This window comes from Podarcis liolepis, assembly GCF_965112155.1.
Source record: "Podarcis liolepis genome assembly, chromosome: 14".
Classification (NCBI taxonomy): domain Eukaryota; kingdom Metazoa; phylum Chordata; class Lepidosauria; order Squamata; family Lacertidae; genus Podarcis; species Podarcis liolepis.
In genome coordinates, this window is record NC_139569.1 from 29701914 (window position 1) to 29728014 (window position 26101).

The 26101-nt window shown below is 46.0% G+C and overlaps 1 protein-coding gene across 1 annotated transcript; it reads left to right on the top strand.

The window, feature by feature from the left end:
* Positions 1 to 24765, top strand: CILP (cartilage intermediate layer protein). The gene is made up of 9 exons (XM_083474999.1): positions 1 to 53; positions 4105 to 4281; positions 10920 to 11003; positions 13302 to 13571; positions 14418 to 14603; positions 16207 to 16521; positions 16778 to 16886; positions 19187 to 19344; positions 21492 to 24765. Exons 2-9 carry the CDS (start codon positions 4218 to 4220, stop codon positions 23837 to 23839), a joined length of 3534 nt encoding a protein of 1177 aa, XP_083331125.1. The 5' UTR covers positions 1 to 53; positions 4105 to 4217; the 3' UTR covers positions 23840 to 24765.
* The last annotated feature ends 1336 nt before the right edge of the window (positions 24766 to 26101 follow it).

Consider the following 26101-nt stretch of genomic DNA (forward strand, 5'->3'; position numbering starts at 1 on the left):
AGCGGATGTATTTAGACAGGAGTCCAGAAGGCGCAAAGAACTGGGAGCCTGGGGTAAGCTGCAACACTTATTTCTCTTAACATCTCAATCTTCTTAGAGTTTGACTAGGCAGAACTAAATCTGAGCTTCTCCATCAGTAAGTCCATTTTTAAAAATGGTGTGAGGTTGACTTTATATGCTGTTATATGCAAAAACCACTTACATACAACATGAAGAAATAGAGGCAGGGGTAGGAACAAAAATTTTATTGCTGCTCGCTTGATTTAGACTGTGCTTTAATTTATCTTAATAAGTGGGACATTTCTTTAAGAACGGGTTATATATATCCTAAACACATAAAATGTGTTGTTGTTTTTAACCATGGAACTGCTGAATGCTTGGTTAAGTAGCAAGTTAGAAGCTTATAAGAGGCAGTTGTGTCAGAGGAGCAGAGGATAAATTGTTCTGCAGTGTGAAAACAGTGGATTTGCAAGGCAGGTTCATCACGATGCAATGACTGGGAAAGTTGAAGGGACCACACCAGCCAGGACAGAACCTCTGATTTAGGACAGGTTGTCCCTAATTTATTCACACCATTAGGTCAGAGAATTCAGGACTTGGATAAATTCCTCCCGATTTTTCTCCAGCTATCACTCAACATTCAGAATTTGAAAAAGGAGGGGAGTGTTAATTTTCAAAGATGTTCAATAAAGAGCCACCACCGTGATCCAGGCAGCATGAAGAGCTTCTCATCTGGCGGAGAAATGGATGGATGTGCCTAAGTCTCTGATATGAAGTCCTTTTGCTTTGCTTGGAATGGATGATTCCCACCCCCCCTGCAAAAAAAACCAAAACCAAAAAAAAGTTCAGGCTTTATTTAATTGCATTAAAATGAAATGTATTGGCAAATGTGAACAAGAGTTTTAAAACGAAAGAAAGAAAGAAAGAAAGAAAGGAAGAAAGAAAGAAAGAAAGAAAGAAAGAATTTTTTCATTCAACCGTCTAAACTCTGTTTTGTTTACATCTTGGACAGACCTTCTTTAGGCTTCAGATGGATTCCCCCACAAACATATTTACTTCAGAGGGATCTGAAGGAGATGTGTGGGAGGCAATTGCAATAGCATATTCTCCTCCATTTCATCTGTTTGCAACAAAACAAGGCCCTTCCAGGCTGCCACTATTTTCGGGTGAGATTTAATCACATACCAGCAAATTCGGGTGGTTGCAGTTAAAGCTGATCCAGAGCTCTTGCGTAAGGAAACCTGCTGTGCCCCCAAAGTGATGCTGAAATGCATTGGAATGTATGGGGTGACAATTGCTTGACCCAAAGTCATATAACCTACCCACAAACTTAGTGCAAACAAATCAAGATGAATGCTTAGGCTGTCTGGAAGTGTTCCCAATTATATACGATGTTCTATTTCAAGATTTCTAAAAAACACAGGGTGACGCATGTAGGGATTTGGGGGAGAAATTCAAATTTATGCTGGTCAAACCTATCTGATTCACTCTTTCCGAAACAATACGAGAATGTAAACACAGGCATCCTTCGAAATTTGCACTTCTCTGAAATTTGCAATGTTGTCCTCTAGCCAAGTAATGTGTACACAAATACGTAGACTTAGGTAAAGCGTGCATATAATTGTGCTAGTGAAAATAACATACAACAATGCAGTATGTCAGAGAAAATTGCTTTGCAAAAACACTGGTGAATTTCATGAGAACCTTTTCCCCCCCATTAATCACAAACTAACGTGGAAATGTGCAGAACTGTACTTAAAATCAAGAAAATGAGAAACTGAGAAAAAGGTGAAATTGATACATTCACCCAGCCCTAACCACATGGCGATGCTGGAAAGTTAAGCTTATTTACAAGAATTAAGAACATCAAGAAGTTTGTAATGTTCCGTTTCCTTTGGGACAGTTTTATAGCTGAGGTCTTTTGTGACTTGCGTTGTTGGTGAGGATGCTTTCACTCAGCTGTCTCCAACCTGGACTCCTCCAAATGTTTTGCCTTATAATGTTGGTTGGGGCACCAGGTCAGCAAACGATTTTTAAACGTTTCGCTGGTTTATATACTTTTGATTATATTGCACACTGCTCTGGGATTATTTTAATGAAGAGTGAGATAGAGATCTTTTAAACAGATAAATAAACAAATGGCAAGAAGCATTTTCCAGAGTGCCCCTAAAACGTATTTCTAACTTTGGATTTGAATTTTTGAAAACCTGACCAAAGGTTGGATTTGAGCAAGGTTTTATTACAACTCTAATCTTAATGTGTTGCCTGCTGCAAGGATTCTACCAGGACGGTTTGCATTCTGCATAGGGATTCCCTGCAAATGCACACAACTCCTGACATAGCATTAGACACAGTATTAAAACTCCTTATAACATCAGTTTTAAAATATCAAAGTTTCTAGACCTTGTGAACATCATGATAGGCTTGAAGGCATGAGGGCAGTGCCTAGTGAAACTCTCCACAATGGAGTTTCAGTAGGAATCTCAATGGCTGAGGGTTAGGAATTCAGTTCCTGCTAAACTCCTTCCTTGCCTAGCTGCTTGGACAATCTCATATTCTACTTTGTTTGGGTGGAAGAGGATTCAGTACTTAGTAACAGACATTTTAGGGACGTGGGTGGCGCTATGGATTAAACCACAGAGCCTAGGGCTTGCTGATCAGAAGGTCAGCAGTTCAAATCCCCGCGACGGGGTGAGCTCCCGTTGCTGGGTCCCTGCTCCTGCCAACTTAGCAGTTCGAAAGCACATCAAAGTGCAAGTAGATAAATAGGTACCGCTCCAGCAGGAAGGTAAATGGCGTTTCCATGTGCTGCTCTGGTTCGCCAGAAGCGGCTTAGTCATGCTGGCCACATGACCTGGAAGTTGTACGCCAGCTCCCTCGGCCAATAAAGCGAGATGAGCGCCGCAACCCCAGAGCCTGCCACGACTGGACCTAATGGTCAGGGGTCCCTTTACCATTTAACAGACATTTTATTTTTGTAAAAAAATCCTAACATCAACAGGACTAGAAACTTGTAAAATAATTTGTATATTCTCTCAGTGCAAATCAAAACATGTAGCATGTGCATGTACACATCTGTGTCTGAGGGCCCTGGGGAAAGGGTTTACATTTCCTCATCATTTCTGGCTACATTCCTATCTGATTTGCGAGCGAAACTGGCTATAACAAGGACATTTATTTTCCTTAGCATATGTCTCGGAGGATGTTCCAATCTCAGGAGGGAGGATTGTGTTACAGGATGGATATGCCGTGGCCAAGCTCCGTTATTTCAGCATTCTTGAATCATTTCGGTTCTGGGGGCGTTTAATCCTTTTAAAAGGGGGCCTCCAATGAGATTGCAAGAAGCCATCATCTGCAGAACAGATTTAGTGTGGAAGCTTAAGTGGATAGACAGATATGAATACTGTCTCTGCTACACGCTTCCCTCTTGTTATACTTGAGAAGTTATGCCAGGAGTTTCAGGGCGGGGGGCGGAGAGGGGAAACATCCACTCGATTTTCCAATAAGTTAGAGCAGGGAGAGCCAGCTTCCTAAAAGTGCAGTCTGCTGCGTCCTCCCTGGCCAAGATGCTCGGGAACAGACCCTCTCTGGTGATGACGTCACTGTCCCGAGAAAACAGCCTAAGAGGGCATGGGTGGGTTTTTTCCGGGTGCTCCATTAGAAGCCCTGTTTATTGAGCATTCATCCAGATTTGCTTACATGGAGGTTAGACTTTGGTCTTTATTGAGCTTTCTCTCTAATTTGTTTTTTGGGGAGTGCAGTTATACGACGTGTGGCAATCACCCTCCATTCATCCTTATTTGTGGGTGGAGTGTTTATACGTCTTCCCGTTAATCCTTCCATTCATCCCACGCTTTCCGGGGCGTTTACCCATCACAGCTGTATCCAACTAAATTCTAATCAGAGTAGACCCACTGAGATGAATTTACCCATATTAATCACATCTATTAACTTTGTCAGAATGTAAGAAGGGCCTGTTGGATTGGGCCAATGGTCCATCTAGTCCAGCCTCCTGTTTTTTCAGTGGCCAAGCAGATCCCTGCAAAGTCTCAAGAGTCTCAAGGTCAGGCTCCTGTTGATAGACATGTCCTCCTTTTCCACCAGTTATTCCATGCAGGAAGATTAAACATCTACTCAGACCAGAGGGGCACCACCTGAATGCATCCAATCTGACTGGGACTCAGATCCCCACGAGGAACCAGTTCTGTCCCTGGAGGATGGCTGCAACACAGCGATGCCTCCTGGCTTCCTTCATCCTTCTCGGAGTGGCAGGCATTTTCGGTGAGCATCAAAGATGAAATTTTTATTATTTTGTTTTGTTTTAGCTATCCAGGTCTAAGAATGGTCTTCTTCATGCAGCATTTGCATGCCCTGGAAGGACCATCAGGAAAAAGCTCTGTTGGGTCAGACTAAAGGTCCACTGAGAATTGTGCTGGGCCAAAACTTGCTCTCTAATTTCCTGAAGGAACAATGCTTCTGTTTTTTTGCATCTCATTCGCAGGGCATTTGAGAAGTCCTTTATAACTTTGGTGGCTGTGAAGTATAGAGCTTACCTTAATGTTTCCAGGTGACCAGGCTGACCTGCCCATGAGGCTCATGAGGCAGTCACCTCGGGCAGCTGGCTGGGGACGGCTGGCAGTTATGGCAGATCCAGCCCCCAAGGAGCATGCTGCTCTCTGCCTCCTTTGCTGCTACCCCGCTTGCTCCTTCCTGTATCTGCCCCACCTCCTTCAACATGCCAGGGCTTCCCCTGGCCGTCTCCACTTGCCTAAGGCAGCAATGGAAGTGTGGCAGGGGGTGGAGGGAGGAAGCAGCGGCGGCAGAGGTGCCATTTTCTGTTTTGCCTCAAGTGGCAAAGTGGCCTGGCCCTGCAGGTGGCCAAGGATGGCATGTGTTATTCTTCCCAGTAAACATTTCCCTCACACTTCGCAGCCTCCCTGGCTGCCTCTGCTTCTTGATCTGAAAAAGCCCCAATGGAGGAGTTGCCTCAGGGGGCAAACTGTTGCACAGGAGGCCAGGGAGATGTTTGCTGAGGGCCAGAGGTTGGTGTGCTTGCAGACCTTGCTTTTAAGGAAAATCCTTCCTTGTACCTTAAAATAAAATTCTGCAGGGATTTCTTCAAAAGTGAAAAAGTAAATGTGTTACTTGAAAACAAAAAGAGGTGCCCAGCAGGGAGTAGGAATTCCCAGCCCAGGATGCCATGGGATTTTCAGGAAACACCTGGGAAGGCTGTGGAGTGCAGACCAATAAAAGGTACTCCTTGGTCACCTCAACATATATTTAAAGCCCCCCCCCCATGAATCCTGGGAATTGTAGTTTGCCACTCATGGATCTATAATTCCCAGTACCCTTAGCAAATTACAGTTCCTGGGGTTCTTTGAGGGGGGGCTTTAAATGTATTGTGTATGCACAGCCTAAATGTAAGGGGGGCACACACTATTAAATTATTTTCACATTCAGTTTCTTTATACTTTATTTACATGCTTACTTACTTGTCGCATTTATATGCCACCTAAGGAGCTCGAAAATACATGGTTCTCGTCGTCTCCATTTTTATCTCACAGCAACCCTGTGAGGTAGGTTAGGCTGAGAGATCATAGGAGCCAAGGTCCCTTCACCCACCCCATATAATATTTGTGGGGGCCGGGGACATTTGCCATTCAAATGGTGTTTGTGTGCTGTCTCTCGTGATAGATTATTCAGGGCGGGGCTTACCTGCCTCCCCCCCCCCAAATTTTATTCAAGTTGACATCCCTGTGACTTACCCATGAGGACTTAAATCCCCCCAACCAAAAAACTGATGTGGAGAGAATGGAACTCAAGACTGGGGGGAAATATGAGAATGTGAGAAACCCAAATGGACAGATTTGCTTGTCTTTTGCTTACACACACCTGCCTTCCCCTTGGGAATGGCTGTGGTGGGTGGGTTAGGAAAGCTGCCCCCACCCTCAGATCTACGGCCTAAGGCAGTTGCCTCACTTTGCCTAACAGTAGGACCGGCCTTGATGGAGTTGTGCTGGGAATAGGATGGGCCGATTGCTTCTCTGTGGGCTGAATTTCTGGCCTCCCCTGCCTGCCCCAACAACCTTGCTTGCCTTCCTCAGCAGAGGATGCATTCAAGTGGGGGCGGGAGGCGGGTTTGTCGTGGTTTCAACTCTGCAAGAGGTTCTGCTCGACAGCCTGCGCAGACAGCTGCCGCTTGGCACACTCGAGTGGAAACCGAATTTGACAGGGAACAGACACAAAACCTTTTGTTTCCAATCCCCAAACCAGCTGCTCTCTTGCCCCACAGGCTGGGTCGGCTGCCATAAAATGAACCACTACACCAACGGCAGGCACCGCGAACATTTGTTCTTTTGAAAATGCATCTCGCACAGAGGCGCTGCCCCCCCCCCCCTGCATAGCAATGAACCAGAGGTCCCATCTACATTGTGTGTTGACAGCACTTTAAACTGCCGTGGCTTTCCCAAAAGAATCCTGGAGTTGCAGTTTGTACAGGGTGCTGGCGGCTACAATTCCCAGAGTGGTTTTTAGCACTCCCTCTTCCCAGCAAACTCTGGGAATTGTGGCTCTGTGAGAGGAATAGGGGGTGTCTCTTAACAACTCCCAGCACCCTTAACAAACTACAGCTCCCAGAACACTTTGGGACAAGACATGACTGTTAAACATGCAGGTGGGACTTCAGGTTCATTGCTATGCAAGGACAGTGTATTCATCTGGTGCCTTCATTATACAGTGGTATCTTGGGTTACATATGCTTCAGGTTACATATGCTTCAGGTTTCAGACTCCGCTAACCCAGAAATAGTGCTTCAGGTTAAGAACTTTGCTTCAGGATGAGAACAGAAATTGTGCTCCGGCGGCGCGGCAACAGCAGGAGGCCCCATTAGCGAAAGTGGTGCTTCAGGTTAAGAACAGTTTCAGGTTAAATACAGACCTCCAGAACGAATTAAGTACTTAACCCGAGGTACCACTGTATATCTGTTCAACCAGGCCTTTGGCTGATTAACATCAGCCTTTTAAACGTGTTCATGGGAGGGGAGTATTATTTTGTTGCCTTTGTTTTAACTATTAATTTTGCTTTTACCATGTACTTTTAATCTTGTGAACCACCCTAAGATCTTGTGATGAAGGATGGTATCTAAATCTAATAAATGATGATAATAATAATTGTGTGAGATGCATTTCATGCTATTGTGTAACCCTCTGAGTAATCAAGAAAACCTAATGTGTAATCAAATCAGGGTGAACACTCAGTAAATAGGTCATCTATGATATTATTTTCAAATCACATTTTTACCTCACCTTTCCTCTAAGGAGCTCAAGGTGATTCTCCTCCTTCTCCATTTTATCCTCCCAAGAACCCTATGAGGTAGGCGAGGCAAAGAGAAGAGTAAGTGGCTGGCCTAAGGTCACTCAGCAAGCTTTGAGGCTGATGGAGGGTTTGGCCTCTGGTCTCACAAGTCCCATGACCCTAACCACTACACCACACTGCTCCGAAGTCCTTTCTTCAGTGCTGGCAACGGGATCACATCCTTCCTTGCAGTTAAGGGCAAGCAGTGCCAGGGACTTGGCCAACAAGCCATGCTCTACCTCCACAGGAAGGAATTAGAAGAGGAGTTTAGCTTCAGCCAAGTCTGTGCAGCGACAAGTAAGCCGAGCCTACAGAACCACAAAGGGAGGTTGTATCAGCCAGTCATTTCCTCTCTTAACTTTCTGGATTTTTCATTTACATTCGAATCGTCATGTGGCTTCCTTTTAGAGTCTGGGAGTTGTTTCCCTTCCTCCCCTTAATGCCTAATGTCTTGTATAGCACACAAAAATTGGGAAAAGGTCTGCAGCAGACTATACAATTTTGTTCTTGCATCACGTTGCCAAATGCTCACATGCACCCCCTCGCCTCTCCTTTGCACGCACATCTATTGGGTGTGTGTGTGGATGCAGAGAGCTCTACTTGGCAGCTGTTATTACAGCTGTGAGGCTGCCCAGCACTGTGGCCAATAAGGCTTCTACTAACAGAGATAGCAGCAGAATTGGGGCAGGGGATGGGGCAATCTTTCCACCCTGACACCTGCAGAGTGTCACCTTTGCAGGCCAGGCAGGGCCCAGAAGGGTCAGAAGAACACCACAAATGTGAAGTCTTGGTGCCTGTGGGGTGGGGCAGGTACTGCCTCTGGGTGGAGGTCATGGGAGGACAGCACTTTGGGGTGGTCCTTTGAAGAATCTGGGTTGGCATCTCAGAGACTCTGCTGTGTGGAGGACAGGAAGAGGAGCAGCAGCTGGAATATATCATCGATATGGCTATATTGAACATGTCATTTTAATACCTTAGGTCGTACAGTGGTACCTTGGTTCTCAAACGTAATCCTTTCCAGGACTCCTGGAATGGTTCGAAAACCAAGGCGTGGCTTCTGATTGACCACAGGAGCTTCCTGCAGTCAATCGGAAGCCACATCGGACGTTCGGCTTCCGAAAAACGTTCGCAAACAGGAACACTCACTTCCAGGTTTGTGGCATTCGGGAGCCAATTTGCCCGGGAGCCAAGCCATTCGACTTCCAAGGTACCACTGTACTTCCGCTGTTTTGTGTCATAAGCCACTTTTGGTTAGAACAGAATAGGAAAATGTTTAAATGTTAAGTTGAATCTAAATGGCCAGCTGAATCTAGAGCAGGGGTCAGCAACCTAAGGCCCATGGGCCAGAAGTGGCCCGCGGAGATCGTTTGACCAGCCCACAAGCTGTCCCTAAACTAAGCTGCGCGCTTGCGTGCTGGGCTAAACCTATGCAGTGCAGCGCGGGGACTCACTTCCACGGCGCTGAAAATTGTGTCTGCTCACGCGCAGATGCCAAAAATCACTCGCACACATGCACAATCCGGCCCATGGAGGGATCTCCATGGGACTGATCCGGCCCAGGCAAGATAAACCCTGCTGACCCCTTGGTCTAGCGGGTCAAATATGTCTCTCCATTTTCCCCATATCCTGTTTTTCCCCCTTCTGTTTAGAGAGTAACATGGGCAACTAAAAATTGAGATCCGAGACAGTGAGCACTTTCAGGCAGGGATCCCCCCCCAAAAAAACCCACTTTCCATGTTCTCTATAAAGAAGCCTGTGCACTGATGCCATTATATTAAGGGAGTCGCCTTCTGGCTCTTTTTGGCTCTAACTAAGGCTCTGTTTGAGGCAGGGCTGAGTCCCAGAACCTATTTAGGATGCTTTGGAATATGTGAACCTATGGACATGTACAAGGGATCCTTAGTAGGGCTGGAAAGAAATTTTATTCAGGTTGCATTTCAAGGGAAACCTGTATGAACTTTCTGAAACAATCCGTGAACCAAAATTTGCGCTTCTCCCAGTTTTGCAGTGTAATTCTCCAGCCGCAGAATGTGTACAAATGTGCACATGCTAGGGCAGGGTGTGCACATAATGTATATATTATAGTGAGCAGAAAAATCATACTAAAATCGTAGCATTGTAGAGTTGGAAGCGACCCCGTGGATCATCTAGTCCAACCCCCTGCAATGCAGGAATATAAAGCTCTCCGATACGGGAATCAAACCTGCAACCATGGCATTATCAGCACCACCCTCTAACCAACTGAGCTATCCAGGCTGAGCCCTAGGTATTATACTAGGGAACACTGCTTTGCAAAAATGTGTATATAAGGAGAGATTGCACCTACAAATATGTACATTAGGAGAGATTGGTATTAAAATACTGGTGAATTTTCATGAGGACATGAAACAAAATATTGCAAATTTTTGTGGAAATGTAGAAACCTGAACTTAAGGCTGGAAAAAATGAGAAGCCAAAATTTGAAAGGTTCACCCATTCCTACACTCAGTAACCACAGTGTCTCTACACATCAGGAATTGAAGTGGACATGCATTTACAGTGGTGCCTCGCAAGACGAAATTAATTCGTTCTGCAAGTTTTTTCTTCTTGCGAGTTTTTCGTCTTGCGAAACACGGTTTCCCATAGGAATGCATTGAAAATCAATTAATGCGTTCCTAGGGAAACCGCCTTCAGACCAGGTCCGGGGACAGTCTGTCCCCCGACCTCTTCTGAAGGCTGGGGGGGGGCAAGGGCTTTTCTTCCCACTGCCAGCCTTCAGAAGGCTGTTCTGAAGGCTGGCGGTGGGAAGAAAAGCCCTTCTTCCCACCTCCCGCCCCGCAAGCTCCGGGGACAGGAGGGCTTTGCTGCCGACCGCCAGCATTTTAAAAGCCCCTGCTGTCCCGGGGCGATTTTAAAATGCTGGCGGGCGGGAGCGAAGCCTCCGCTGTCCCGGGGAGATTTTAAAATGCTGGGGGTCGGCAGCGAACGCTTCGCTCCCGCCCGCCAGCATTTTAAGATCGCCTGGGACAGCAGAGACTTCTCTGCTGTCCCGGGGAGATTTTAAAATGCTGGGGGTCGGCAGCGAACGCTTCGCTCCTGCCTGCCAGCATTTTAAGATCGCCTGGGGCAGCGGAGAAGTCTCCGCTGTCCCAGGAAGGCAGGCGGGGGGGGAGCAAAGACTTTTGCCCCCCGCCGGCCTTCAGAAGAGGTCCAGGACCTCTTCTGAAGGCCGGCTGTGGGCGAAAGTCTTTGCTCCCGACCGCCAGCAATTTAAAACAGGTCCCCGGAGATTTCCCTATGGGCTTTTGTCTTGCGAAGCAAGCCCATAGGGAAATTCGTCTTGCAAAGCGCCTCCAAAACAGAAAACCCTTTCGTCTTGCGGGTTTTCCGTCTTGCGAGGCATTCGTCTTGCGGGGTACCACTGTACAAAATTCCAGCATCACAAGGAGTATTGAGGACTCCCAGTACGTATTCTCTAGAAACTAATAGCTGGGTATAGTAGAATTTATGCTACTGTTATCACTTCAATATGTTATTTTCTCCAGCTCATTTGCTTATGTTTTTCTCCTGACTTTTCTCTCCCTGAGGCGAGCGAGTTCTAAAGCAATCAGTCAGCAGGATCAAGCCAGGACAGAAACTGTACAACCCTCTGATCAAACGCGGTCCAGACAGTAAGTCATTTCCCATCTCTAGTAGTTTTGTTTTAGGAAAGAGGGAGGATGTCTCGGACTTTGCCATTCCTTTAAAAAAAGAGAATGATTTAATTTACAACAGATCCAACCAGTTTTTCTCCACGACTTTCTTCAGTAATGGAAAACATACTAAGTAAGTCCTGCCACTGCTGAACAACTTTTGGCGAGCAGCAAAAGAGAAGCGGCCTGGCTGCGTTTGCTGGACAGCGAAAGTCAAACATAGAACCGCAGCCCATTTCAAGGCCGGTCCTGCCAATAGGCAGAGAAGGCAGCCTCCTCAGGCACTATATGTCAGACTGGCGTAAGAAGCGGTGGCAGCACCTGGTCCATTTATTCCTCATGAGAACAGAAAGGGAGCCTTTCTAGATCATGCCCAAAGCCCACCTTAGTCAGGCATTCAGTAGCTACAAAATGGTTTGGTGGGGGGTGAGCATAGGTCAAAGGTTAGCCATGGTAATTGCTATCATTTCCCAGCACCCAGAAAGTTGGAACTCCCTGTCTATTGACATCTGGTGGGTACCTTCACTGTGCTCTTTTGGAATGCCTGCTAAAACGTTTTTGATTAGGCAAGCCTTTCCAGATATGTGTACGGTGGAACCTTGTGTTACATACCGTCCTCCTTACGAATGCTTCAGTTAACGAGCTCCGCTAACCTGGAAGTACATGCCCCTAGTTGCGAACTTTGCCCCAGGATGCGAGCGGAAGTCGCGCACCGGCGGTGCAGCAGCAGCAGGAGGCCCCATTAGCTAAAACGCGCCTCATGTTAAGAACGGTTTTGGCTTAAGAATGGACCTCTGGAATGAATTAAGTTCGTAACCAGAGGTACCACTGTAATGTTGATACGCTTTAATCTGGTTTTTAGCTTATCGTTGATGTTACTTATTTTTAGAGCAGTGTTTCCCAAACATGGCTCTCCAGCTGCTTTTGGACTACGGGTCCCATCATTCCTGACCACTGGTCTTGCTAGCCAGGGATAATGGGGATTGTAGTCCAAAAGCAGCTGGAGACCCAAGTTTGGGAAACACTGTTTTCAGAGATTTTAAATTGTTGTTTTTAACTGTGTTTTACGGGTAATTTAGTTGTTTTATTCTTTTTTGTAAACTGCTGTGAGGTTGTGGGTTGCTTTTTTTAAGTAATCAAATGCTATATACCGTATATTTTGCTCTATAAGACTCACTTTTTCCCTTCTAAAAAGTAAGGGGAAATGTGTGTGCGTCTTATGGAGCAAATGCAGGCTGCACAGCTATCCCAGAAGCCAGAACAGCAAGAGGGATTGCTGCTTTCACTGCGCAGCGATCCCTCTTGCTGTTCTGGCTTCTGAGATTCAGAATATTTTTTTTCTTGTTTTCCTCCTCCAAAAACTAGGTGCGTCTTGTGGTCTGGTGCGTCTTATAGAGTGAAAAATACATAAATAAAATAAAAATTGAGGATTGCGGGGCAGAGAGTGAAAGAGAGTGGTTTACCAAAAGGGTCTATGGCACAAGCGAGGTTCAAACCAGGGACTTTCTGACCCATAGGTCAGTCTCTTCGTCAGTATACAATACCACTTTAACTGTGTAAAGTGATTCTGAATATGTCTAAGAGCACGTGGAGGAACCGAGGAAGCTGGCTTATGAAGCCTGACCATCGGTCCATCTGCACTGAGTATTGTCTGCACTGATTAGCAGTGGTTCTCCAGGATTTCAGGCAGAGGACATTCCCAGCCCTATCTGGAGAGGTCAGAAATGGAACCTGGGACCTTCTGCATGCAAAGCAGATGCTCTAACACTGAGCCCTTCCATGCAAACTTTCCAGTTTACATTGGATTAAGAAAATAGAAAATGAAAGCTGAGTAGACAGTTAACCAATCAAAGGGGTGAAGAGAAGGAGGGGCAAATTAAAACAGAGCTGAATTATATACATACTAGCTAAAAACAGCTTTTTGGAGTTAGATGAGATCCTGCAAGGCTGTGTCATATGAAACCTCATTTAAGAGACTATAGGTCCATCTGGCTCCACATTATCTACACTGACTGGCAGTGACCAGGGCCTCAGGCAGAAGATATTCCCAGGCGACATACCTGGAGATGCAAGGATCTCAACCAAGGATGAGGAGCTTCTGTCTGCAAAGCAGATGTCTCAGCATTTAGCTATGGTCCTCCCATCAGTGTCCTCCCAAATCATGTTTTCCATCTTGCTAAGCTAGGGAATTTGTTAATTCTAAACAATAAAACTGATGGAAGACAAGAAGGTTTCCAGGTACGTGAGAGACACCCTGCATCCTTCTCTGTTATCCAGGCAATGTGAGATGGACCACTTGGTTTAACATTGACCACCCTGGAGGCAATGGGGATTACGAGCGCACAGATGCCATCCGCTTCTACTATCGGGACAGGTTGTGTCCCAGGCCCATCCGCGTTGAAGCCCGAACGACAGACTGGATCCCTGCCGCCAGCACAGGCCAGGTGGTTCACTCCAATGCTCAGGAGGGATTCTGGTGCCTGAACAAGGAGCAGCCTGCAGGGCAAACATGCTTGAATTATGCTGTGCGTTTCCTGTGCCCCATAGGTAAGTGCTCACCAGATAAGAAGGGCCTGATCACTGGATCAGGCTAGACATCCATGTAGTCCAACATCCTGTTCTCACAGTGACCAACCAGAGACCCACAAGCAGGAACTGGCTGCAACATCATTCTCCCCGCTTGTGATTCCCAACAACTGGTATTCAACAGTAGAAGCAGAACATAGCCACCATTAGCCTTACCCTCCAGGAATTTGCCTAATCCTCTTTTAGGTTGGGGTGTGAATAGATGCTAAAAGGTAAAGGGACCCCTGACCATTAGGTCCAGTCATGGCTGACTCTGGGGTTGCAGCGCTCATCTCACTTTATTGGCCGAGGGAGCCGGCATACAGCTTCCGGGTCATGTGGCCAGCATGACTAAGCCGCTTCTGGCGAACCAGAGCAGTGCACGGAAACGCCGTTTACCTTCCCGCTGGAGCGGTACCTATTTATCTACTTGCACTTTGATGTGCTTTCAAACTGCTAGGTGGGCAAGAGCAGGGACCAAGCAATGGGAACTCACCCCGTCGCAGGGATTCGAACTGCCGACCTTCTTATTGGCAAGTCCTAGGCTCTGTGGTTTAACCCACAGCGCCACCCGTGTCCCTGAATACATGTTAGGAGAGGCTATATTTATTAGATATTATCCTTCCTTCCTCACATTTGTGAGTTCAGCAGAGTGTCATCCCTTTGCAACTTAAAAGGGAAGCAAAGATAGGCTAGTTTTAGGCTTTTAGTTTAAGCAATCCAGGATGCTTTAAGGCAGACTGGATTCTCCTAGTATTTCCCCTTAAAACAATAATTGCACAAAAAGTCTTGTAAAAACATTTACTCACTCAGAATGCTTGTTGCCAGACTCCTTACCTCAAGATTCCAAAATGTTATGGTCTTCGTGGTCAACGTGGAGCGAATGTTCTGCAAAATGTGAACACGATGGTGTCCAGACTCGGACCAGGACCTGTCTTGCGGAAAGCCTTCAGGAGCCACACTGCAAAGAAGTGAGCGAGGAAGGACGACGCTGTCCTGGACCTCCTTGCTCAGGTGCCCCCAATAAAATTCTAAGACTGTGTTATAGGTGAACTGTACTTGCATATTCCCACCCCAATACCTCAAACTCTTGCCGCCGCAATGCCTTGTGTAGCATCTTGCTTGATGAAGAGAACTCAAAAGCTTGTCACAATTTTGTGAGAGTTTGGTTGGTCCCTAACCAACAAGAGGTGTTGTGGTCTGGGGCTGAAGACCCATTGCTATTTCTGCAACTGGGTCCCAGAAGGGTCCCTCCCTCCAGCATACTGGGGTCAACCAATCGGCATGAAAGGGGAGCTTCTTGGCCACTGAGATGAAGTCTTCCCACCCTTTCTGCTGATTGGAGCCAATCAGAGTGAAAGGAGGTGAGTCAGCCACTGAGGATTGGCTCCAAGGGTCACTTTGGAGAAAGAGAGTGGTAAGATCACTGAGGAGCCATTGTTCTGTATGTTCCAAAGCTAAGCATTTATGAACACTGAAAACGCAAGGTGCTTCCGTTTCAAGGGAATGGTATGCAAGTTCTGTTATATACAATGGAACTTCAAGGAAACATAAATAAGTCACACAGAAAGAATATATTGGAGGACTTCAAATCATTTGGCCACGTTATGTCCACAGAAAATAGATCTTGCTGAAATGCAACCAATGGAGATCTGCATTGATTGTTGTAACAACAACAAATATTATTGTGGTTGTAGAATTATAGCCATATTCTCGTAATTTTGTATAGTCTTAGAAGGGGGCATGGCTGTGAGGAGGTGTGGCAGTGTTTGTCATGGAAGGACCCTGCACATCTGAATTTTCCACTATACTACTGCTAACAAAGGCATTGCCTAAATGTGGATTTTGGAGGAAAGGCTGGTGGTGACTGTGGTCCTTTCAGCTCTGTCTAGGGATGGGAGGGAAATTCAATTCAGTTCACTTTTAAAGGGGAATCTATCAAATTATCACTTTCTCAAATAATATGAGAACCGAAATATAGCCACCCAAAATTCACACTTGTCTGAATTTTACAGTGTGGTTCTCCAGTGACTGTTAATAATAATAATAGTGGGCCAGGTGGAAATGAGCCCTGTAGCAGAGAGCAGTCTTCTTTCCAGCACTCATGGCATCAAATGAAAATATTAGCAGAAAGTGTGTGTAAAAATGAACACATTAGTAAAACACATTTTTACAATCCTTGCAAAAATGTGTACATTAGTCAGAAAACTGCAAGTAAAAATGTGTTTATTAGGATAATTCTTTTCTTCCTTCTTTTGGGGTTGTCTCCAACACCAGTCATACTTAGAGTAGACTTAGAGTAGACTTACTGAAATTAATGGACACACCTTAGATCCATAATTTAAGTGGGTCTGTAACTTCATTGGATACAACCCTTAATTGTGCTGGTTTCAGAGAAGACCGTGTACACACCATACATTTAAAGCACATGCGGTCCCCCAAAGAATCTTGGGAGCTGTAGTTCACCCCTCACAGAGCTGCAATGCCAAGCAGCCTTAACAAACTACAGTTCCCAGCATTCTTTGGGGAGTACTGTGTTCTGTGTGCAAGCTGTGTACGTAGTCAAATAAAAAAATGATGTGATGTGTCATAACCGGCTGTTTTCTCCATCCCTCAGTTTGCAACATGACCTGCTCCATGGGTCACGTGAATGCCGAATGTGACACCTGCATGTGCGAGGAACACCTGCTTCGTGGCAAAGTCTCCTTGCAAGGTGGTGGCCCTGCAGTCGGTGCGGCCGTCTCCTTGCAAACCAAGCCGACAAAACTATTGACAGTGACTGACAGCAATGGGGAGTTTCAGGTTCCTGGCGTGTGCCTTGATGGCAAAACCGCCTTGCAGATCAAAAAGCCCAATTACAAAACAGCTTTGGTCATCGTCCCCGAGAGTTCCGGACGTTCCTCATCAGTCCACATCCACTTGGAAAGAGCAGGTAAACAAAGTCTGTTAACAAGCAACTTCGGTGCAAACTGTTCAAAGGGATGGGAGCCACACTCTTGTTACCTGCCATACACCTGAGCTCACATATGACATCAAGGGTGGAGCAGGTGGCTGTAGTTTGGGAGGAAATGGCCTTGTGGGTTTAATTAGGCCGGCAGGCCTGAGGTTCTCCAGGTCTGGATCAAACACAGGAAATGGTAAATCCAGCTATGTAAGCCAACTCAGTGAGGAATATTTTCTGCCCCCAGAAAAACCGTACATGGTGACGCATCCCGAGAGCAAAGCCAGGAGAGAGGGACAAAGTGTTTCTTTCTGTTGTCAGGCTGTTGGAGACCCGGTACCTGACCGATACTTTTGGTAAGTCCTTAAAGTTCACACAGGCAAAGTGTGTTCCTTAATAGGTTATAAAAACGGCATAAAGCTATAATTAAGTCATTACACTAATGCCACAGTCTTTATTTCATTAAGCTCCCACTGACGTTAGTTTTGTTCTAAAGCAGCAAATGTAACCACGTGAAGCGGCACCTTTTACATTACATGGAACTGAATGTTGTGACTCCCCAACGTGGTTTTGGGGCTGTTAAAGGAACACAAAGCAACCTGCAAAAGGAGGGATGTTTTCTGTCCCAAAATCAACATTAGCTGCTACCCGCCCTGGTGCTTCTGACGTGTGTAGTTATAAAAGTAATTGCCCATGTGGAAAATTGCAGATGGGAAAACTTTTGGAGGGGGGAAATTGTGAGCCCAGAACATATGGAGCCTCCTAATAGCACTAGAATAAACAATTCTTTAAATAGGGTGGTGTTCAACCAAGATCTAATCAGCGTAGACCACTAAAATTGGTTGAAACGAAGATCATGGCCACTGGGCCCATCACCTCCTGGCAAATAGAAGGGGAAGAAATGGAGGCAGTGAGATATTTTACTTTCTTGGGCACCATGATCACTGCAGATTGTGACAGCAGTCACAAAATTAAAAGATGCCTGCTCCTTGGGAGAAAGGCGATGGCAAACCTAGACAGCATCTTAAAAAGCAGAGACATCACCTTGCCAACAAAGGTCCGTATAGTTAAAGCCATGGTTTTCCCAGTAGTGATGTAGGGAAGTGAGAGCTGGACCATCAAGAAGGCTGATCGCCGAAGAATTTATGCTTTTGAATTATGATGCTGGAGGAGACTCTTGAGAGTCCCATGGACTGCAAGAAGATCAAACCTCTCCATTCTGAAGGAAATCAGCCCTGAGTGCTCACTGGAAGGACAGATCCTAAAGCTGAGGCTTCAATACTTTGGCCGAGAAGACTCCCTGGAAAAGACCCTGATGTTGGGAAAGATGGAGGGCACAAGGAGAAGGGGACAACAGAGGATGAGATGGTTGGATAGTTTTCCCAAAGCTACCAGCATGAGTTTGACCAAACTGCGGGAGGCAGTGGAAGACAGGAGTGCCTGGCATGCTCTGGTCCATGGGGTTACGAAGAGTCGGACACGACTAAACGACTAAACAACAAACTCAGTTCCGTTCATTTCAATGGGTTTAGTCTGAGTAAAGCCTAGCTGAATACCAACCACAATATTTATTGACAATGACAATTTTTAATCCCGCTCTTCAGCAAGAGAGAGAGAGAGAGAGAGACTTGCAGAGTGGCTTGCAAGTCAGTTAAACGGCTTACAAAAAAACAAAAACACAGCGCAAAAGGAAAATGGATTGGGAGGGAGGAAGAGATAGGCAAACTCATCTACAAGTTGAAAGGTTACAAATTGTTCTGATGTCCAGCTGGGATGAAAAAGTTCAGGGAGAGGAGGCAACAGAAGTTGCTGTGCTGATGGAGCAGTCCTGCTTCCTTCTCTTCACGCATCTGCTGCTGCCTGATGGAATGACTGCTGCCAGGTGACAACTGATGGAGGGAGGAGTCTGGGTGATAAACCCATCACCTGTTTGTTTGTCCCAAACACTTGGTTCTTAGAGGTATACTGCTAATTTCTTCACATTATTTATCTACTATATATTTTGGAACGTTGTTTGTTTGTTCGCTGTTCATTGGGACATTGCTTAAGACACCCTAACCAAATGTTGCACAATGGTTCCTCAGATCAGGAAGCAGCTTTTTATGTTTAGATGCAATTGGACGCCATTTTGAATCACAATGGCAGACCCGACCTTTCAAAACTGCACTGATCTTTTGGGTTTCTTAGAATTCCTGAGCGACACCGAGTACGAGGCTGCTATTGATTCAATAAACTTTTATCACAGATCTCCCATTAGCTTTCCATTGCCAGGGTGGGGAAAGGGAAATCATCAAGACTGCAGACCTGGTAAATCCACAAAAGCAAAGAGAGGTAGAAAAATGTTATGTACTGAAGTTCTCACCCTGGGCTAGCAGGGGGATACTGTAGATAGTTCAGGTCCACATATGCAAATAAGGGATTGAAAGTGACGTTCAGTGATTGGATAGTTACAGAAAATGGTTACTGTTGCATTCTAGTGGAGCTCTATATAAGCAGGCTGGCTGAACCCTTCAGTTCAGTTCTGTTCTGGCCTGTGAATAAACAAGAGCTGTTTGAAGAATCGCTATGTCGTCTGATATGTTCACCCACAACTTAACAAAAAAAGATATCTCTTTGATTCTAAGCTTTGAGTCTTCCCTTTCTGAAAATACTACAGGTTCCACAACGATACCTTGCTAGACCCTTTGCATTATAAGTACAAAAGCAACCTGGTGATAAAGAACTTGAAAATGGACCAAGCTGGAGAGTATTATTGCAAGACCAGCAGTGATGCAGGAGCTGTGAAGTCCCGAGCAGCCACACTTTCTTTAACAGGTAAGAAGCCATTTTTGGAGGGGCAGGGAGGCAGAAGTGGTGGTGGACTTCAAATCTTCCCTATTCCTTACGTATAGTGTATGGAAGCAAGTGGGGCAGTCCCAGTGCACACCCACACCACAGAGTGGAAGTGGGACTGGACCGCTTGGAGGGTCCTGTCCCCCCCACTCCAATTAAGCAGTACAGTTGTACCTTGGTTCTCAAATTTAAACCACTCCGGGAGTCCGTTCGACTCTCGAAACGGTTCGAAAACCAAGGCGCAGCTTCCGATTGGCTGCAGGAGCTTCGAATGTTTGACTACCATGGTACCACTGTATATACATTTTGTGAGATAAATAAATAAATTAATTCAAGCAATGGAAATTGCCTTCATGAGGCAAGAAAGGATGTGTGGATTTCTATAGTTTGTGTTGATTTCACAGATGTCCATTCAGAAGTCTGTTCAATTCCCCCTTTCACACGTTGTTGCCGTTTTTAAAAAAATCTACACAACATTATTTTATCTTAGTGTATGCATTTCCAAATGCATATCCTAAACAATATTTTTTTAAAAAATATTTTGGCATCTATTTATTTTTTAGCAGGCAACTGTTTTGCAAAAAAGCAAAGTAGTGCCATCTCAGCTTTTTTAAAAAATGAAAAAAGGTATCTGAAAAGCAGCTGCAAATATTCTGCCTGTATTTTATACCTGACATCTATAGGGTAAAAACTGTTGCTCAGCTGAACTTGGAACAAATGAAACATTTAGAAACAGGAGAGAAGGATGGAGGGAAGAAAAATGGAGTTCTATGGCGCCATAGCAGCTAGGCCCCATGGCAAACAGACCTGAAGTAGGTGCCCCTTTTGTAATCTGGCTGCCAAGCTGCACTCATGATGGGACAGCTGTTCTCTCCATCTATAATGTCCAGGACTCAGTCTAGAGCCCCCATACCTCCCAAACCAGGGACCCAATCCAAGTTGAGTCTCCTATGCTGGCAATTTGTAAAAACTCCCCACCACCACCTCTCGTGCCATTTGGCTACTTGCAAGGATTGGCGAAGCTGTCAAATTTCAGTTTCTCATTTTCCCAACCTTAAGTTCAATTCTCCAACATTTCCACATTAGTTTGCTTGAAAACAACGGCAGCAAGCTCATGAAAATCCATCATTTTTATGCAGCTTTTTCCTAATGCACACATTTTTGTATGCAATTTGCCTAATATATAGTGTGTTACGATGTGCTGTTTTGACAAATGTGTGCATTGTTATGTACACTTTTCCCTAGCTGGTGCATTTTTTTGGTACACATTACGTGGCCAGAGAACTGCAAATTTCAGAAAAGCGTGAATTTTGAAGGAGTGCTGTGTTTGGGTTTGCTTATCATTTGGAGAGTGTGAATTACGCAGGTTTGCCTTTAAATGCAAACTGAGTTGAATTTCACCAGCTTAGCTCTGTTGGTAAGAATGTGGTGCTGATAACGCCAAGGTTCGATCCCCAAATGGATTGCAGCTGCACATTCCTGCATTGCAGGGGGTTGGATTAAATGACCTTTGGGGTCCCTTCCAACGCTACAATTTGATGACTCTCCCCCATTGCTAGCTACAGTGGTGCCTCGCAAGACAAAAAGAATCCGTTCTGTGAGTCTCTTCGTCTTGCGGTTTTTTCGTCTTGCGAAGCAAGCCTATTAGCGGCTTAGCGGCTTAGCGCTATTAGCGGCTTAGCGGGCTTAGCGGATCAGCTGATAAGCGGCTTAGCGGATCAGCTGTTAAGCGGCTTAGCGGATCAGCTGATAAGCGGCTTAGCGGCTTGGGAAAAAGGGGGGGAAGGGAAAAAACCCCCGCAGGAACTCGCAAGACATTTTCGTCTTGCGAAGCAAGCCCATAGGAAATTCGTTTTGCGAAGCACCTCCAAAACGGAAAACCCTTTCATCTAGCGGGTTTTCCGTCTTGCGAGGCATTCATCTTGTGGGGCACCACTGTACTTTCCAGAGAAAAGTTCTTCACTCAATGGACACCCATGTCATTAGTATCCTGTGTTATTCGGCCCTTAGTTACATGGGTTCAGAACTCTCACTTTTTGGCTTGAACAACATTCCTGCATAAGGGAAGTCCCTGAACTCTCACAGAAATGGCTGCACAAGAAACTAACATATGAAATCTATTTCTACAGCAAAGAATGAAGCTCCTTGCAACCCAAGGCCCGAGAGCTATCTCATCCGGCTGCCACACGACTGCTTCCAAAACTCAACAGGCTCCTTCTACTATGACGTTGGCAGATGCCCACCCAGTGCCTGCTTTGGGATGTTGGATAATGGCCTCCGCTGCAAAGACGTTGCCGCTTACTGCTGTGGGGTCTCCAGAATGGAGACACGAGAATTAACCTGTTCCAGGTACACACTTCCCATCAAAGTCAATGTGAGGTGCGGCTGTCAGAAGTGCGTTGAAGCCAAGGTGACGGTGCGAGGAAGAGCCGTGGCTTCCGACACGCAAGAGCCCATGAGGTTTGGCCATATATACATGGGGAATAACAGGGTGAGCATGACCGGCTATAAGGGAACCTTCTCTATTCAAGTGCCACCCAACACAGAGAGGCTGGTCCTCACGTTCGTCGATCGCCTTCAGAAGTTTGTGAACACAACCAAGGTGCTGCCTTTCAACAAAAACGGCGGGACCGTCTTCCATGAGATCAAAATGTTAAGGAAGAATCCGCCCGTCACGCTGGAGTCGACAGAGACCAGCGTGATACCTCTGGGAGTTATGGAGGGGGATGACCCGATAGCCGAACTGGAAATTCCCCCCAATACGTTCTATAGACAGAACGGAGAACTCTATGCTGGGAAGGTGAAAGCCAGTGTGACCTTCCTGGACCCAAGGAATGTCTCTAGTGCAGCCATAGCACAAAGCGACTTGAACTTTGTAGACGACGAAGGCGACATGCTCCCTCTGCGGACGTATGGCATGTTTTCCATGGATTTCACGGATGAAACCTCCGCCGAAACCCTCAACGCAGGGAAAGTGAAAGTCCACCTAGACTCCGCTCAGGTGAGGATGCCAGAACACCTGAAGGGAATGAAGCTCTGGTCTCTGAACCCCCAGACAGGCTTATGGGAAGAAGAAGGAGACTTCCAGCTTGACCAGAGAGGGCGCAACAAGCGAGAAGAACGGACATTTCTGGTAGGCAACATGGAGATAAGGGAAAGGAGGCTTTTCAACCTTGACGTCCCAGAGAGCAGGCGGTGCTATATCAAGGTGCGCACTTACAGAAGCGAAAGGTACCAGCCCAGTGAGCAAGTTACGGGGGTCGTGGTTTCCGTTATCAACATGGAGCCCACACCAGGCTACTCGACCAATCCTAGAGCATGGGGCCGCTTTGACAGCGCTGTCACTGGCTCCAACGGCGTTTGCGTGCCCGCTTTCTGCGATGACCAAAACCCAGATGCCTACAGCGCTTACGTCATGGCGAGCCTTGGAGGGGAGGAGCTTGAAGCTGTCCCCTCATCTCCAAGGCTTAGTCCTACTGCTGTTGGAGTCCCGCAGCCGTATCTCAATAAGCTGAAGTACCGGCGGACGGACCACGTGGATCGTAACGTGAAAAAGGCCGCTTTCAGCATCAGCGTGGCGAAGCCCACTCCAAACGCTGCTGAAGAGAGCAACGGCCCCATATACCCTTACGAGAAACTTCGAGAATGTGAAATGGCTCCACATAGTGCCGCTCACTTTAGGTTTTACAGGGTAGAAGGAGACAGGTATGACTACAACACAGTTCCTTTCAACGAGGACGACCCCATGAACTGGACAGAAGACTACTTGGCCTGGTGGCCTAAACCGATGGAATTTAGGGCTTGCTATGTCAAGGTGAGGATCAACGGGCCCCTGGAGGTGAATGTGAGGTCTCGCAACATGGGGGGCACGCACCCACGTACAGTTGGCCAGCTGTATGGCATCAGAGATGTCCGTAGCATCCGTGAACAAGAGCGACCCAACATTTCAGCAGCGTGCCTGGAATTCAAGTGCAGCGGCATGTTGTATGACCAGGAACGTGTTGATCGGACACTGGTGAAAATCATCCCACAAGGGAACTGCTACCGGGAGAGTGTCAGCAGCACACTTCATGAGTATCTGGTGAACCACCTTCCCGTTGCGGTCAACAACGACTCCAGTCAGTACACCATGTTGGCGCCTCTTGACCCTCTTGGTCACAACTATGGGATCTACACAGTTACAGACCAGGATCCCAGGACAGCCAAGGAGATAGCTCTGGGAAGGTGCTTCGACGGAACATCTGACGGTTCCTCAAGAATTATGAAGACCAACGTGGGCATAGCGCTCACCTTCAACTGTCAAGAGAGAGACGCGCAACAGCAAAGCTTGTTCCAATCCCTGCGCAATGTGCCGAACAGGTACCCGGTGAGCCCTCTTAGAGGGAGGGTAGGGGTGAGAAGGTCAAGCGAAAGCCGTGCTGGTCAGATTAGGGGGAAAGGCACCCCCTTTGTCAGAGTTCCTCAAAGAACCCAATAAGATCTCATAATCCAACGTGATCAAACAGCTCCATGGGGCTCAGAGGGTCTTTGCCAGCGCGCACACACGTAAATTCTGGGGACAACATCACATGGACGATAGTATTTTTTTAAACACTGATTTATGTGGGGAAGCCTCTACCCATATGAAGTTCCTTGAGTCCTTCAACACCTTTTACTAACATTCAGATCTCATCTTAGGAATGCAGTGAAATACTTAACAAGATAAATAGCAAGCACTTGATTAGTACATCTGATAAAACCACACTGGCTGTCCCTGGCTTAAGCAGTAGCACCTCTCAGTGAAGTACTATCTGAAGAGACCTCCGGGTATAGGACGGTATATAAATTCAACAAATAAATAATAAAAAAGGAAGAGAGTGTATGCAGGACAGACCAAGATGCACCAACAAGAAGGCCCTTCTCTCACTGATGTGCTCCAATCCCCCCACCACTTCCTTCCACCTGGATTAAATTATGCATACCTCTTAAAAAGGGAATGAATATTTGCATGTAAGCTAGCCTCAGCCCAACTTCTGCATCACCGGCAAATCCTTTCTTTGAAATTTTAGAACTTACTGCATTTAATCAATACCAGTACTGAAGATTCCCTCTTTGAGGAAGGTTGCATTTTAAGAGTCTCTGACCAAATGCAGCTGAAGAGTTAACACCTAATCTATGTATTTATGATCTTGTTTTTCAGAAGAACGTTTAAAACTGTAAAAAAATGTTCTCTGCAAGGGTGGAAGAAGCTATATCGAATATTTAAAAAAAATGTACATAAATTCTTTTTCTGATAAGTGGCTTTGGCAGCCCCATTAACAAATGATAAATAAAAAGGAAGCTATTCCTTCATATTGAATCTACAGTATCTGTAAGACTCTGTAAATGTGAACAATGATATTTATTTCTGTATTTGCTCTGCAACTGTGTGTGTGTTTTCATTCCTGCCATACTGCTCTTGCGAACTTCTTCCCTTGTTTGCAGAACACAGAAATGCCAATTACGTAAATGTATTCACTACATTTTCACCCCACACGTCCTCCAAGGAAATCAAAGCAGCATGTATGGGCTCTTCTGTGACCCGACCCCCCCACCCCACCCACCAGTACTTACAACAATCCTATGAGGGAGGCCAAGAGACAGCAAATGGCTCAGTCACCCAGTGAGCTCTGTGGCTTAGTGATTTCAGCCTAGAATTTCCCCAGCTCTAGTCAAAGAAGCCAGTGCCAGTTAAGCACAAATTGTGCTTAACTAAATAGAGCACAGGGGACAAGTCTGTAGGGATGAGTTTGGCCCACAAGTCTTACATTACTTCCCTAAAATAGAAACAGGAAATATTATGGATCAAGAGTTAACATGTGCCCCATCACTCTTGTTTTGAGGCCTGAAGCAGAATTGTTGGGCCCATGCTATACCTAGCCAGCCTAGGGAACTTGTAGGTCAGCTGATTGACTCTTCCTGTAAGTCAGTAGCCCTTCATAGGGAAAAGGCTCCTCTACAACAGGAAGTGGGGGAACCTTCAGTTGTTGAACTACAACTCCAATCCATGCCAGCCAACACAGCAAATGGCTAGAGATGATGGGAGTTGTAGTTTAGCAAACAACTAGAGGGTTACAGATTCCCCACACCTGTTCTATGAAATCAGTAGTCAATATTATGCCCATTTGTGAGGAAGAATAAGTGGGTTTAAATAGAAACAGCAATCACTTCTGTACTTGAGAGGAGTTTCCGGTCACTTCCATTGCAGGGGTGCCAACTTGAATAAAATGCTGAGGGCCCCCAGGTAAGGCCTGCCCCACATAACAAAACACAGCATGCACACACCATTTGAATGACAATGCCTGTGAACTTGGTGGAGCCTGGCCTCGTCAAATATTTTATTGGGGGCCCTGAAGGAACCTCAGCCCCTATGAGTTGGCTCCAATGCTTCCAAACAATCTGTTTATCCAACGCTCCATTCTGATGTGTTTGCTGGGAGGTTAGATGATGTTTTGTTAAGCAAGTCTTACCTCTCCGGCGCATTTTACTATCTCTTTATCACAAAGGTCTATTTTGGGGGGCAGTTTTGTCATGCATGACTGCCAGATAACCTTTAATTGCACCACCTGCATTTAGAGTATATGGCTGACTCCCAGCCCAAAAACAGCAACTTCATTAGCAAAGGCTGCCTGCTGGCTACTGCTATTATTCTGAATTTCTGCTGTGGATTGCTTGAGTTTAATCTAACAGCATCCTTTAGATACTGTTTTTACTCCAGCTG